The 13,934-nt window shown below is 35.7% G+C and overlaps 1 protein-coding gene across 5 annotated transcripts in view; it reads right to left on the reverse strand.

Annotated features, from left to right (window-relative positions):
* Positions 1-3,135: 3,135 nt before the first annotated feature.
* SPAST (spastin) overlaps positions 3,136-13,934 on the reverse strand; it is a 53,010-nt gene continuing 42,211 nt past the window's right edge. For all 5 annotated transcript variants that reach the window (XM_072767371.1, XM_072767367.1, XM_072767368.1 and 2 more), the window contains 4 exons: positions 13,665-13,744; positions 11,646-11,716; positions 10,199-10,239; positions 3,136-4,541 (listed from right to left, as the gene is read on the reverse strand). In XM_072767371.1, coding sequence (XP_072623472.1) covers positions 4,419-4,541; positions 10,199-10,239; positions 11,646-11,716; positions 13,665-13,744 — 315 coding nt within the window. In that variant the 3' untranslated portion in view covers positions 3,136-4,418. The remainder of the gene's footprint in view (positions 4,542-10,198; positions 10,240-11,645; positions 11,717-13,664; positions 13,745-13,934) is intronic.

Consider the following 13,934-nt stretch of genomic DNA (forward strand, 5'->3'; position numbering starts at 1 on the left):
CCCTAGAGCGGAAGGGGTGGGGCATCGGAAGCCGATTGGCCGAGAGAGACACGGGGGCGGAAGTGCGTGCTCCGACTCCGTTCCCGCCCCCTCCCCTCTACCCCTGCGTGCCATAGAGGCGAAGGCAGCAGCTAGAGCGGCCGCGCCGAGGCGCTTCGGGGGGTGCGTAGGTGGAGCCGAGGGAGCTGAAGACCCAGTCAGGGAGCGTCTAGATTCTCCTTGTAACGTTAGGAAAAATTTCACTTAGTGCTGAAGCGCTTTTACTTGTGGGGTAGAATTTTTTTTGCACTATTTTGTGAAATAGTGTTCCCGTTTGAGGAACCAGGAAGAATAAGAAACTTGGCCAGGGGCGTCTACCTCTGGTTCTCCGTTAATAGCCGAATTTGAACTCAGACCAGTGTAGGCAGTACCGTGTTCGGTTTCCCAAAGCGCTGATTTCTCATGAAATTGATTTTAGGGAACTAATATCGTAGAACACGGGAAATAAAAAGACTCTGTATAGAATACGCAGCGCATGTGTGCATCAGGCACTGGTCAGGGAGACGACACAAGGAGGGAGGGGAAGGGTGTTCGCTGTAGGGATAGTGTCATGTAGAAAATAGAGAGTGACTGGGTCGCGGATTATGGTAGTCCGGGAAAGCTGCTCCAAGGAAGTGAAATTGGACTTCTGGGTGACGGGTCTTTTTGCGAAGATCATTCCAGGCGGGACAGACCGTCCAAACAAAACAGGCAGTAGGTGTTGGAGGGTCTGAAAGGAGGCGGTGTCTGGAGCCTTGGGCTGGAGGGCAAGAAGCGAAGAGATCTAAACGGTAAATGGGTCAGATCGAGCAGGAATTTCTAACTTAGGGGTAAGGAGACTGGTTCGGTTTTTGTTTTGCCTTCTCAGGGGAACGGGCAGCCCACGGAGGGTGTTAAGGAGGCGGTGAGCTTTACGCGGTGGCTGGTGGTGGTGGTGGTCGCTGGGCAGTAATTGCCAAGCAAGCACTCACGGGCTAGCACTGTTCTGAGGTTAGCATGCGTTAGCCAAACCCCTCTTGGTGGGATTTAAATCTCGAACTCGATTCCCCCGGCAGCTTCCATCTCTCCACGTCTCGTTAGACTCCGCAACTATTGCTTTCTGTTAGGTTCCTTTGACTATTACTCTGCACGGAAACGGTTTTGGAGTTCACCAAGGATTTGAAAGAAATCTGTAGGCATATTCTGGGGCTTTTATCTCTGAAATGCTTAAGATTTCCTTCCTGATTTCCAGCTGTTCTACGAGCCCCAAGTGGCTCTTTAGCCCAAAAAGACTATTAGGTTCTGCTTGAAGTCTGTTTCTAAGCACCAAGCACCTTGCACACACTGGAAGTTACCCTTGGGGTAAAAGCTAGTTAATGTGGATCTCTTCTAGGACATGGTTTTGTGCAGTTTCTGCCTGGTTTTGCTTGCTCCCTAGAGTCTTCTATAGACTTTGCTTTTTATATTTTGTTCACTTTATAATTATTATGGGCAAGAGTTAGTCCTATACAAGCTACTTCTTCACTGCTAGACTGCAGCCTCTGAAACCTCAAAAAGTTTCAAATAAAAATAAAGGCAAAATAAAATCTACCATTTATTTCCAATCCATTAGGATAAAAATCCACTTTATGCAGCTGAACCTTTTAATTCATTTTTTTTTCTTCTGAAGAAAAAATACAAAAGACCAGATTAAAATTTGAGATAAGCACTTCAAGGAAAATCTTTTTCTGACTCGAGTCCAAAGCCAAACTAAATGGTTCATTCTACCAAAAGAATTAGTTTCTGTACAAAATATAAAGAATTTTATCCTATAAATAGACTGCTGTATATTTACTTAAATTGGAATTCTCATATCTGCTTTTCCTTCACTTCTTCCTAAGCACAAAGCATGGTCAGAAACCTAACAACCTCAATGGGCAGACTGTCTTAGAATAAAGTTTTACCATTATCTGGGAAAGATAGTACTGATTCTTTCCTTTGGCTCAAAGTAAGTTTTAATATAGTTTACAAAACACTGCCATATTAACATGAGCACACTAACTTTTAATGTTTAAGCATTACTTTTTAAGAAGTTAATATGACACATCAACACAGAATCCAAAAGGTCACAAAGTCTAATATTCAGAAAGCCTCGCCAACTTCTATCTTTATTGAAAAAAAGAAAAAAAAAAAAACAGACGAATCCCTTTGCCTCCAATTATATCATTATCTTATTTCCATGGTTATTCTATGAGGAGAAAAGAAAAACAGCTTAAAGTGAAAATAAAATAAAAAGTAAGCCATAGAAAATAGTTCTCTATCACTAAGCTCAACTTCAGACTTTGGTCAGGAAAGTAAAAGAACTTCTATACTGTATGGATGGTTATTCATACAGTAATATATAATTGTGATTCAGTGTTTATGAGAATATTAGCTTGACTTTTCTATTTTTTAACATTTGAAATCTTTGTTATCTAAAAACTATGCCAATAAAAAGTGAGCTACATTACTGCAGATAGAATAATTTTAAATATCATACTTTAAAAGTTGAGCGTGAAGCACGCAGACCCTTAATATGACTGACCAGTTATTCAAATTTCATTAATGTTAATCCTTTTCTAAATGAAAATACCAAGTGAAATTTTATGAGCTTTACTGAAAATGTTTTAACTTTGGATATTCCCAATTCTTGTCATCATGTATGCTGTATGATCTTTCATTATCAATATTTTATGATTGATGCTTTAATGTTTGAGACCTTAAAAAGATACAACATGTGATTGAAAATAGGCATGGTTCTGGCTTAAAAATTTTTCTTTTCTATTTATCTCAACCCTTATTTCTGTTATCTAGGGAGTTCTAAGTTCATGATTAGAGGAGACATTTGAGTTACAGCTACAAATAGCGCATTATCTTAAGAAACCAATACATCTATATGTAGATTAAATCTTTAACAAGAACAAGAATAAAATTAAAAAGAATGTATGTCTTCATTATAAAATTCTTATTTAGCTGGGGCAAGTTTTTAATTTTAATGTATTCCCTCAAAACCAAAGATATTTTTCTTAAATGAAAAAATCTTTGTTACTATTATAAAATTATTCTTTCCACCCATGACATTTTACATAAAAGCACCAAAGAAAATTTCTGTAAACAAACTTTTAACCAGTAAACTAAGGGCAAATATCCATTTGCCTTTATTACAATATTTAAAAAGCCATGATATGAGTCTACTTCCTACAATGACAGTTTTATAATAAAATCCAGGCATACTTATACAAACAAGAAATGGAATTACTATACATTTTTGGGGAACAAAAGACAGATTAACAGACTAACTTTTTAGTTAACAAAGTGAGCACAAGAAACCTATAAAATGTATGCAATGTATAAAAATTCAGTAATTTTTTAAAGTTTCATTGAAGGGGGATTAATAATTATTAAGAATAAAAGATGGTAGATCCACTGGCTTATAATTATCCTGTAAACAGTAAGAAAGCAATAAGCAATAAATTAGAAATGTCTTATCTCTCAGTTCTTCCCTTCTCTCACACAGGACCACTTTTACAGCAGTTAAGATTGGCCTTTTTAAATATTAGAATCATTCTAGCAGAAAATAAATTCCATTAGGAATAAATTAACAGTCTACAATAAATTTCTGACATATATTAGAAAAAAATACTGCAGGTCACATGAGGATTGATCTACATCTTGTAATGACAGAGTGACTCAAACCTTCTAACTGTCTCTATTTTACAAGATTTTGCTTTTTTGCTATCAACAAATTGCTTTCTAAATTGGTAGCAAGGTAATAGAAAAATGTAAAGTGAAATGCAATTGTTTAATGTCTGGATTTTTGAAAAAGAAAAAACCTTCAAAATACTTTTTCCTATTACTGTTACATAGGAAGAAGTTTCATTTGGCACACTGGACTTGTTTTATTTAAAAAAAAAAAAAAAAGAAACTTCGAGAATTTGGCATTCTAATCATCTGTAGTAAAGACAACAGTAGGAAAGGAAAATAGAAAAAATTACTATTTTAAGAAAAGACATCAGAAGACAAACAACCAAAGGCGCTTGTGTCTTCTACCATTCACTGTTTCTGGAATACTTTCATCTGCAACACGATATACAAATTATTATTTACATTATGATTATATGGTAAAGAAGACCAGAATCAGTTTTTGTTGTGCTCTAACTTACAGTGCCCATCAGGATAACCATGAACATAGGCAAGAAGGCCTTCAACAAAATACTCCATTTGCATTGTATATTTTATTTAAATTTGTTTTATGGTTCATCTGCTAGGGTGTACAAGTAATTGTAAGACTCTGAAAAGTCCTGTAAACTTAGGCTGAATTTCTGTAGCTGAGAACTATTCAATAAAGATGGTGTTTCTCTCTTCAAAAGCAAAATGTTCTGCAGGCTTACAAAAGTCTTTACTTAAACAGTGGTATCGCCAAAGTCCTTGTTCCAACGTATGTATGCTTCTAAGGTTTGAGGGCTCACGCTGCGCTTTATCTTTTTCAAGGATTCAGTGAAGTCAGATAATCGAATATTTCTCATCTAGATTTAAAAAAAAAAGCACATGACAATACAAATCATGAACATATATACAGTAATTAACCCAAAAATGGATTAAAGTAATGATCCTGTTGTTTATTGGGTTATAAATATATTCTTGGAAAATCATGCCAGTCATCTTATTTTACATATATGTTAGGCAAGTTGCTATATAAGAAATCTTACCAAAATGCTATACTAATCTACCTTTACGATATGTGTTTAATTTCCTAGGTTTTAAAATTTTATTTATTTATTTATTTAAAGATTTTATTTATTCATGAGAGACACAGCGAGAGAGACAGAGACACAGGCAGAGGGAGAAGCAGGCTCCATGCAGGGAACCTCATGTGGAACTCGATCCTGGGACTCCAGGATCACGTCCTGGGCCAAAGGCAGGTGCTCAACTGCTGAGCCACCCGGGCGTCCCTAAAATTTTAAATCATAATGTTTTCCCATTATAAAAACAGAAAACACTCATTAAAGAAAATTTGACAAAAAACAGACAAGCAGAAAATAGAATCACAATTCCATCATACAGAACTCTCAAGTCTCACCACAAGCATACTCTAGCTAAAGTCATGTTAGGTTTATTAGACAGGAAAAGTTTACAAGAAGGGCATGAGACTCTTAAGGAAACAATACTTTTTACAATATAGAAGATGCTTGTATCTGAAATTTTCTAATACTAATATTACTTATAATGCATTTATATTAATTTGGTCTTATTTTCTGACCTTTTTAATTGGCTATGAGAATGTAGAAAAGAATCCTGAGTTAACATATATCTTTAGTTACCAAAGGATTTTTAAAACCAAAAGGAGCTTGGTACAAAATGAATAGTTTTAGAAATTGTCACTAATATATACATTGTATTTTGACAAAAAATAAGTGAAAGGAGAATTTGAGACAAAATGTCAACTGATATTTATTCTTTTTATTACTCTTATAAAAGCCAATCTAACTACTTCATACCCTCATATCTTGATGAACACATATTGAGAAAATCACCCACATTTGTAACTTGTAGCCTAATCTTAGTCAAAAAGGAAAGGACATGTTGTTACCACATAATCACCATATGAGCCCTACATGTTTACTTATTTAACTGTAAAACACACACTGGCTTCTTCCTAAAGCCCAAAGTGTAGAAGGATGATGAATGTAATGTATTACTATGATATTCTTGAATAAAATTTATTTGTTATAGAAATTAAGGTTTTAAAAGCTTTTGATGAAATTCCAACTGAAATATATAGTATGGTGTATATATATATATATATATATGAAATTTATATATGGTATTTTAAAGTTAGTAAGCGGTGAATGTATACAATGGGAAAAAGCAACTGGCAGTTAATTGGAGAAAAATAAATCGGCAAAGATGTCTTATCAAAACGAAATAATGAAATAGCAAAGTTACAGTTAAAGTGGATACAAACTGTGTGCTTTGTTTTTTATTTTCTTTTATTTTTAAGTAGGCTCCATGCCTAGCATGGGGTTTGAACTTACGACCCTTGGGATGCCTGGGTGGCTCAGGGGTTGAGCATCTGCTTTGGCTCGGCATGATCCTGAGGTCCTGCGATCGAGTCCCATATTGGGCTCTCTGCATGTAGCCTGCTTCTCCCTCTGCCTTTGTCTCTCTCTCTCTCTCTCTCTCTCTCATCAATAAATAAAATCTTTAAACAAACAAAAAAACTCACGACCCTGATATTTAGTCACATGCTCTACTGACTGAGCCAGCCAGGTGCCCCAAACTTTGTGCTTTAAAAACAAAGTACATTATACCCTGAATTTATAACCAATATACTACCTTTATTTTTAACATTTTGTTTATTTTTTTGAGAGAGAAAGAACACATGAGCAGGGGGAGGGACAGAGAAGGAGAAAGCAGCAGACTCCTTACTGAGTGGTAAACCCGATTTGGGGCTTGATCCTAGGACCTTGAGATCATGACCTGAGCTGAAGGCAGATGCTTAACCCACTAAGCCATCCAGGAGCCCTAGGACTATCTTTTAAAAACATGGAATACAATACAATTACTTGAGTTTCTATTATTTTTTTAATATTTTATTTATTTATTCATGAAAGACACAGAGAGTGTGGAAAAGACATACGCAGAGGGAGAAGCAGGCTCCCTGTGCCTAATGAGGGACTCAATCCCACATCCCAGGTACACACACACACACACACACACACACACACACCAGTACCAGACTAGACAGTTATTTAAGTTGTACTAAATAATGACTAAATACAATTCTAGTATACAATTGTAGAAACCAAATACGTTTGTTTTCCTCTCATAAATGCGACTGATAAAATAGATTTCCTTAAAAATGCCACTATTACTACGTATTTTAAAATTATTCTATGGACACGTGCATAGTATCCACTATTGCCAGACTGTTTTAAGTATTTTATAAATATTAATTCCTAAGCATTTTATAAATATTAACTCCTAAGTCCAGAACTAACAGCTAAAAGTACTACCAAATTATTAATACTAAAACCATTAGGGCAGCTGAATGGCTCAATGATTGAGCATCTGCCTTTGGCTTAGATCATGATCCAGGGATCAAGTCCTGCATCAGGCTCTCTGCAGGGAACCTGCTTCCCTCTCTGCCTGTGTTTTTGCCTCTCGGTGTCTCTCTTGAATAAATAAATAAAAATTAAGAACAATACTGCAAAAACGATGGGGATGTCACTTTCAGAATTAGGTTATAAAGACTGACTTCTGTCTTGTTGGTACTTTCTCTTCTTCTTGGCTTGCTTGCTCTCAGTACTATGTTAGAGAGGCCTATGTGGGAAAGAACTGAAGGAGGCCTTCAGTCTATGGCTAGAAAAAACTGAGGGAGGAAGTGTATCTGGCAAAGAACCATGTAAGTGAGCATGGAAGTAGATCTACCACAGTTGTGCCTTATAATGATTACAGCCCCAACCAACAGCTTGATTACAGCTCTGTAAGAGACCTTGGGCCAACACTTTGATTGCAACCCTATGAGAGTGCTCGAAGCAGATGACTCAGCTAAGCTATGCACATATTCCCAACTCCATGAAAATGTGAGATAATAAATATGTGCCATTTTAAGCTAAGTTTTTAGGCAATTTGTTTTACAGCAATACAACAGAACTATCTTGTTTTAAAGTCATGAGTTACTAAAAAAAGTAAATAGACTTAAAATTTCTTTATTCTTCAAATTAAACAGGAACTATAATTAGGTTGACTTAGTTCAGTGAAGAAAAATGTTGCTTGGGCCGCCTGAGTGGCTCATTTGGTTAAGCATCCAACTTGGTTTTTAGCTTAGGTCGTGATCTCATGGATCATGAGATCAAGTCCCCATGTCAGGCTCCCTGTTCATTGGGGAGTCTGCTTAAAGATGTTCTCTCTCTGTCCCTCCCCCCACTAGCTCACTCTCTCTGTCTTAAAAAAAAAAAAAGAGAAAAATGTTGCTTAAGTTTGACTGTATATATATTCTCAGGATGAGCAAAATATACACAAAGGCTAAGAAAGCCACTATCAGTGGAAAACTGCTTTCTTTTCTCATGCAATAATGGAGAGCTTTGTAAGAATTTTTATTCCCTAAGCAGCCACCTACTTGCGTTCATAAAATTATTATAAGATATTAATCAAAGTGTATCAAAGCATTCCATTTATAGGTACAAGTAGTCTCCCCAATGGACTTCCACAGGAAATGCTATGGTCTTAACAAAGCTTGAGACAGAGTGAAGAATACTTGCAGATGAGGAGGTGAGTGGTTTTTGCCTGTTAAATCATTTGAGAATTTGTAGACTGCTTCTTACTGAAATTCATTTGCCAGTTTTTTAGCTCATTACTACCTTTTTTTTTAAAAAAAGATTGTGTCTTTCATGAATAAATAAATAAAATACACAGAGCAAGAGAGAGAGAGGCAGAAACACCAGGAGAGGCAGAAGCAGGCTCCACACAGGGGAGCCCGATGCGGGACTCGATCCTGGGTCTCCAGGATCACACCCTGGGCCGAAGGTGGCGCTAACCCGCTGAGCTACCTGGGCTGCCCTCATTACTACCTTAATTAGTCCCTTTATTCCACGTGGTCTTTCCATGGGACAAATTCAAACGCCTAAATTGTCACACAATCGGCCTCTCCTAGTCTGAAGCTAAGGGGCCAAAGTATAGGTGATATCAAGTTTATCTATCCTGGGTCCAAAGCAGGGAAATGGTGTATGAAGAAGAAATAATTCATGCATGATGTTCACTTTTTGAGTAGAAAGGTATTATCAGGTTTATGCTATAAGAACATTAAAAATATATATTTATGGGATATTCTTAATAAACTTTTTAAAAATCCACAAGACACTTTGGGAACACAAGCTGTATAGTACTTATATATATATAAAAAGTAAATGTGGAATTAAAATTATGAATCAAATAAAAGGGACTTGGAACTTCTACTTTAAATGTGAATTTTTAAGGTAATAGTAGCTAAATGCCAAAGAAGGTATGTGGAATACTCTATTCCCAGCTTCACTCATATCAAAGACACTCTAGGTAAATTAGACTTAAAATGAAATGGTGGTTGCAATCAGTGTGAGGGTATTCTTAGTAACATAGTTAATTAACTACTATGCACAAAATACCTGAAAACAATGAAGTTTACTCAGAAGCTTAAAGAAAAAAGACTGCCAAAATGTACTCAAATACATTCATTCTCGGGATCTCTGGGTGGCTCGGCAGTTTAGCACCTGCCTTCAGCCCAGGGCGTGATCCTGGAGTCCTGGGATCAAGTCCCACATCGGGCTCCCTGCGTGGTATCTGCTTCTCCCTCTGCCTGTGTCTCTGCCTTCTCTCTCTCTCCCTCTAATGAATAAATAAAATCTTTAAAAAAAATACATTCATTCTCTCTGTTAAGAGTTCACCATCTCCTCAATAGCTGTTGAAACTTGGGCAGTAAAAAATATCTCTGACATATCAGTTATAAATATGATTTAAGACTAATTTTAAATATTTGCTTACATAGTTATTACAATCATTCTGCATGTGCAATGTCATATTTTGCAGCAATGTTTTTCAAAAGAAATGCCTCAGCATCTCATAAGAGGGCCTACCATATTAAGAAAATGTAATGAATTACATTACAATGGTATTGTTTTATTTATTTAATCCTTTTTAAAGAAGATTTTATTTATTTATTGGAGAGACAGTGAGAGAGCACAGGCTGGGGGACGGGCAGAGGGAGAGGGAGGAGCAGATTCCCCACTGAGCAGGGAGCCTGACATGGGCCTGTCTCTATCCCAGGACCCTGAGATCATGTTCTGAGATGAAGGCAGACGCTTAATGGACTGAGCCACCCAGATGCCCTGGAATTGCTTTTATAAGGACAAAAATAAATGCTGAGAATCTCACAAAATAGAACATCAAGGGATTAACTTGTTACAAAGAGTAAAATCCTCAAGTTTTCTATGATTTGATAGAAAAATGACTTAATGACTATGTACAATGTTTTTTTGTCCATTACCAAAGAACATAAGGGATTGTAATTTAATATGCTTGTATATTTTGAAATGAAGCAAAGTTAACATTTTCTATCTTCTAATCATCAAATACAAAAATCCAGACAAAACCTATCTTACAATATAGAGAACCAGAGCAAAGAAATGATAATTATAAAATAATATACCTCACTGGCAGACATATTCTTTACTTGTTCTGGTTTCAGTTCTGTAAAATATAAGACAATCACTTAAAAAAAAAAAATTTCTAAGTTTAAGTTACTGAAGCACAAAACCAAGTACAATGATCTAAAAGTACATGTTCAATATAAATTATTTGTATTAAAAGGAAGACACACATTAATATTAACAGCACAATTTATAAATGCTTAATAATCGTCCTTTTTAGGAGTAACTGGGAGGCATTCAATTTCTTTGCATATTGCTCAAGAACAATAAAATTTACAAAGTTTAAGAGTGAACTTAAAAGAATGCAGCTTGTTCTTTACAAAGGTTTTTTTTTTTTTTTTTTTTTTTTTTTAACCCAGTAACTTTTGTTTGCTTCAGAATAGTTAAAGTCTTCTGGAAAAAAAGGCAAATGGTTTATATATTAGTGATTGGTTGAGTCCACTTTCTGAACAAGACTTCATGGTTCTGGCACAAGTTTGACTAGAATGCTTTGCCCATGTTCTCAAGGTTACACTTCTTATTCTCCAAAGCAGCAATTCTGAGTCAGTACACTGTTTCATTGCGGGAGATAAGTTCTAGAAGGTTCATGTTTCATGTTCCTTTTTATTGTCACAGCCATCAATCTGCGTGCATACCTGGGAGCATCATTTACCCACTCCCCATACTGGCTGTGGCAAAGCAGTTGAGAATATCTAGTCTAAAGTGGTATCATAGTGGTATTTCACAATCAGCAAATAACTCTGAATCAAATCAAAGCAATTCCTCAAAAGATAACATATAAGAATACAAATAAAAGCTTCCCTTTAGACACTTTTAATTTCAAGTGATATCAGAATATTGAAGTGAGAAGAGCCAAAAAACAGATAAGAACATTTCCCCTTTATTTTTCTTTTTTGCTTGCTTAAAAATGTTTTATTTTTTTTTATTTTTATTTTCTGCTGGTTACCTACTATCAAGAAGTGAAACATGGCAGATGGTAATTTATCGTGGTGAGCATTGTTTAATGTACAGAGTTTTCTACATTATGTTGTACACCTGAAATGAATATAATGTTGTATGTGAACTATATTTCAATAACAAAAATTTTTTAATAAAAAAAAAATGAAAACTTTTTTTTTTTTTTTGAAAACTGTTGTTTTTAATAGAGGTCATGGTCTACTACTGACCCATGGACTGTGAGCTAAGATGGTTTTGCATTTTTGTTTGTGAAAACAAACAAAGAAACAGAAGAATATGCAATGGAGAGCCTATGTGGCCCCTAAGCCTAAAATATTTATCAGGCCCTTTACTCTCTCAGTCTAGAGTTGCTGACTCTAACTCTAGAAACTATTTTGTAATAAGTTTTATAACAGCTTCAATGCTTTCTTATTAAAACAAAAACAAACCTCTCAATAGGGACTTCTTAAGCTTCTAAAGTGGTCTAATAAATAGGCTCTATACACATACCTCGGATAGGACCCAATGCTGCATCTTTTGCCAAAGCTGTTAGATCACTTCCTGAATACCCATCAGTCATTCTGAGAATGGGAAGGAAGAAAGAGTAAATTACTTTCATCTTTGCAGATTTAAAATCTCCATGTAAAAAGAGGGTAAAATCTAGTTTGCCTCTATCATCAAGCAGAGAGTTATGTAATTTGATTTTAAGGACACAGAAAGGCCCACTTGCTGAAAACAAACAAAATAGTCTATGGCAGTCCTCAGAATGCCTGAAATTTTCATTATGAGAACCATTTCTTTAGATTAAGGCATATTACATCTCCAGGAGGCTCCATTAAATTTTAAATACATCCTTTGGAAAAGATAACACCTATAAGCCATTGCTAGCTAACTGACACATAACCATAATTATTGCTCTGTAAATTAATATTTTTTTATCTTGACAAAAAACACTGTCAATCAAGGTAGATTCTTTTTTTTAATTTTAAATTTTTAAAAAAATTTTCAAGGACACTCTATGCCTAACGTGAGGCCCAAACTCACAACCCTGAGATCAAGAGTCACGTGTTCTACCAACTGAGCCAGTCAGGTCCCCAAGGTACATTTCTTTAAATGTAGGACAGATAGGGTAAAGGAAGAGTCTGGGGTAGAAGACATTGGCAAAAAAGGCACACCTGAATGGGATGCCACAGTGGAGAGTCCTGGGCAGCCAAGAGATTATCAAGGGGAACTAAAAACTGGGGATGGGGGGGGACACAAAGAGGAAGAAGAAAATAAAACAGGAAAAGAAAGCATTTACTTAGCACATACTATGTTATATAACTATTGAGATCAAACATTATTAGCTGCATTCTTTATTGCAATGACAAAGAAGAACCTCAATATTTCCATGTATTGAATTTACTCTTTTCTCATAGGTATCTGGAACTCAGGGTTTTTACTAAAATTACAAGCACTTCACATACTTCTTGAGTATTTAAATTACTTTATGAGATTTTTAATGACTAAAATTCAACAAGTACACCTCCTATAGTTTCCACTTAAGTATACCACTCATAAGAAAAGCTGAAGAGGGGATCCCTGGGTGGCGCAGTGGTTTGGCGCTTGCCTTTGGCCCAGGGCGCGATCCTGGAGACCCGGGATCGAATCCCACATCAGGCTCCCGGTGCATGGAGCCTGCTTCTCCCTCTGCCTATGTCTCTGCCTCTCTCTCTCTCTCTCTCTCTCTGTGACTATCATAAATAAATAAAAATTTAAAAAAAAAAAAAAAGAAAAGCTGAAGATGCAAAAGTTAAAAAAAAATTATGTGTAATACTAGAGAAAAAGTTTGTATAAAAATATCTGTGGGGTGCCGTGTAGCTCAGTTGGTTAAACATCTGCCTTTGGCTCAGATCACGATCCCAGGGTCCTGGGATCGAGCCCTGTATTGGGCTCCCTGCTCAGTGGGGAGCCTGCTTCTCCTTCTCCCTCTGCCTGCTATTTCCCTTGCTTGTGCTCTCGAAAGAAAGAAAGAAAGAAAGAAAGAAAGAAAGAAAGAAAGAAAGAAAGAAAGAAAGAAAAGGAAAGGGAGAAAGAGAAAGAAGAAAAAAAGGAAAGAAGAAGAAAATATTTGCATTGGTGTAGGCAGAAAGAAAGAAAAGAAAGAAAGGAAAGAAAGAAAAGAAAGAAAGAGAAAGAAGAAAAAAAGGAAAGGAGAAGAAAATATTTGCATTGGTGTAGGCAGAGATACAAGATGTTTTAAGTTTTTAAAATTATTTTAATACCACTTACAAGTTTTAATAAATTTATAAAAAGAATATACCATCATTGGATATGTAGGTCAGGTCTTATAGAAGATCTAGAAATTTAAATTTAGAAACCATATATATAAGAATAAGAGATAAGAAAAAAAGGTAAAGGAAGTTAAAGGATGAGGTGAAGTTCTCTTAAAAATAAATTATTCATTTCATAATTAACTATACACAAAACAAAAAAAAATTCTTTAAAAAAAAAAAAAAGCTTTAAGATAGACCAAATCAAATTACTCACCTAGCAAGTTGTGCTAGTTCTTTTTGGGTCAATGGGCTTCCTTGTTTACATAATAGATTTTTAAGTAAAAGTAGTCGTGTCTGAAAAGAAATATTAAAGAATTATCAGCCCCAAGAATTAGCTTAATGAAATATCCAAAAATTAGGTTCAAATCCTGACCCTTATTTAGTTAGCTGAATGATCAAAAATAAGTCACTCTCTAATCTTAGAGGCTCGCTCATGTCTGTTAATTGGAGTTAATAAACCATTTTGCAAGGCACGTGGGTGGCT

This window comes from Vulpes vulpes, chromosome 8, assembly GCF_048418805.1.
Source record: "Vulpes vulpes isolate BD-2025 chromosome 8, VulVul3, whole genome shotgun sequence".
NCBI lineage: Eukaryota > Metazoa > Chordata > Mammalia > Carnivora > Canidae > Vulpes > Vulpes vulpes.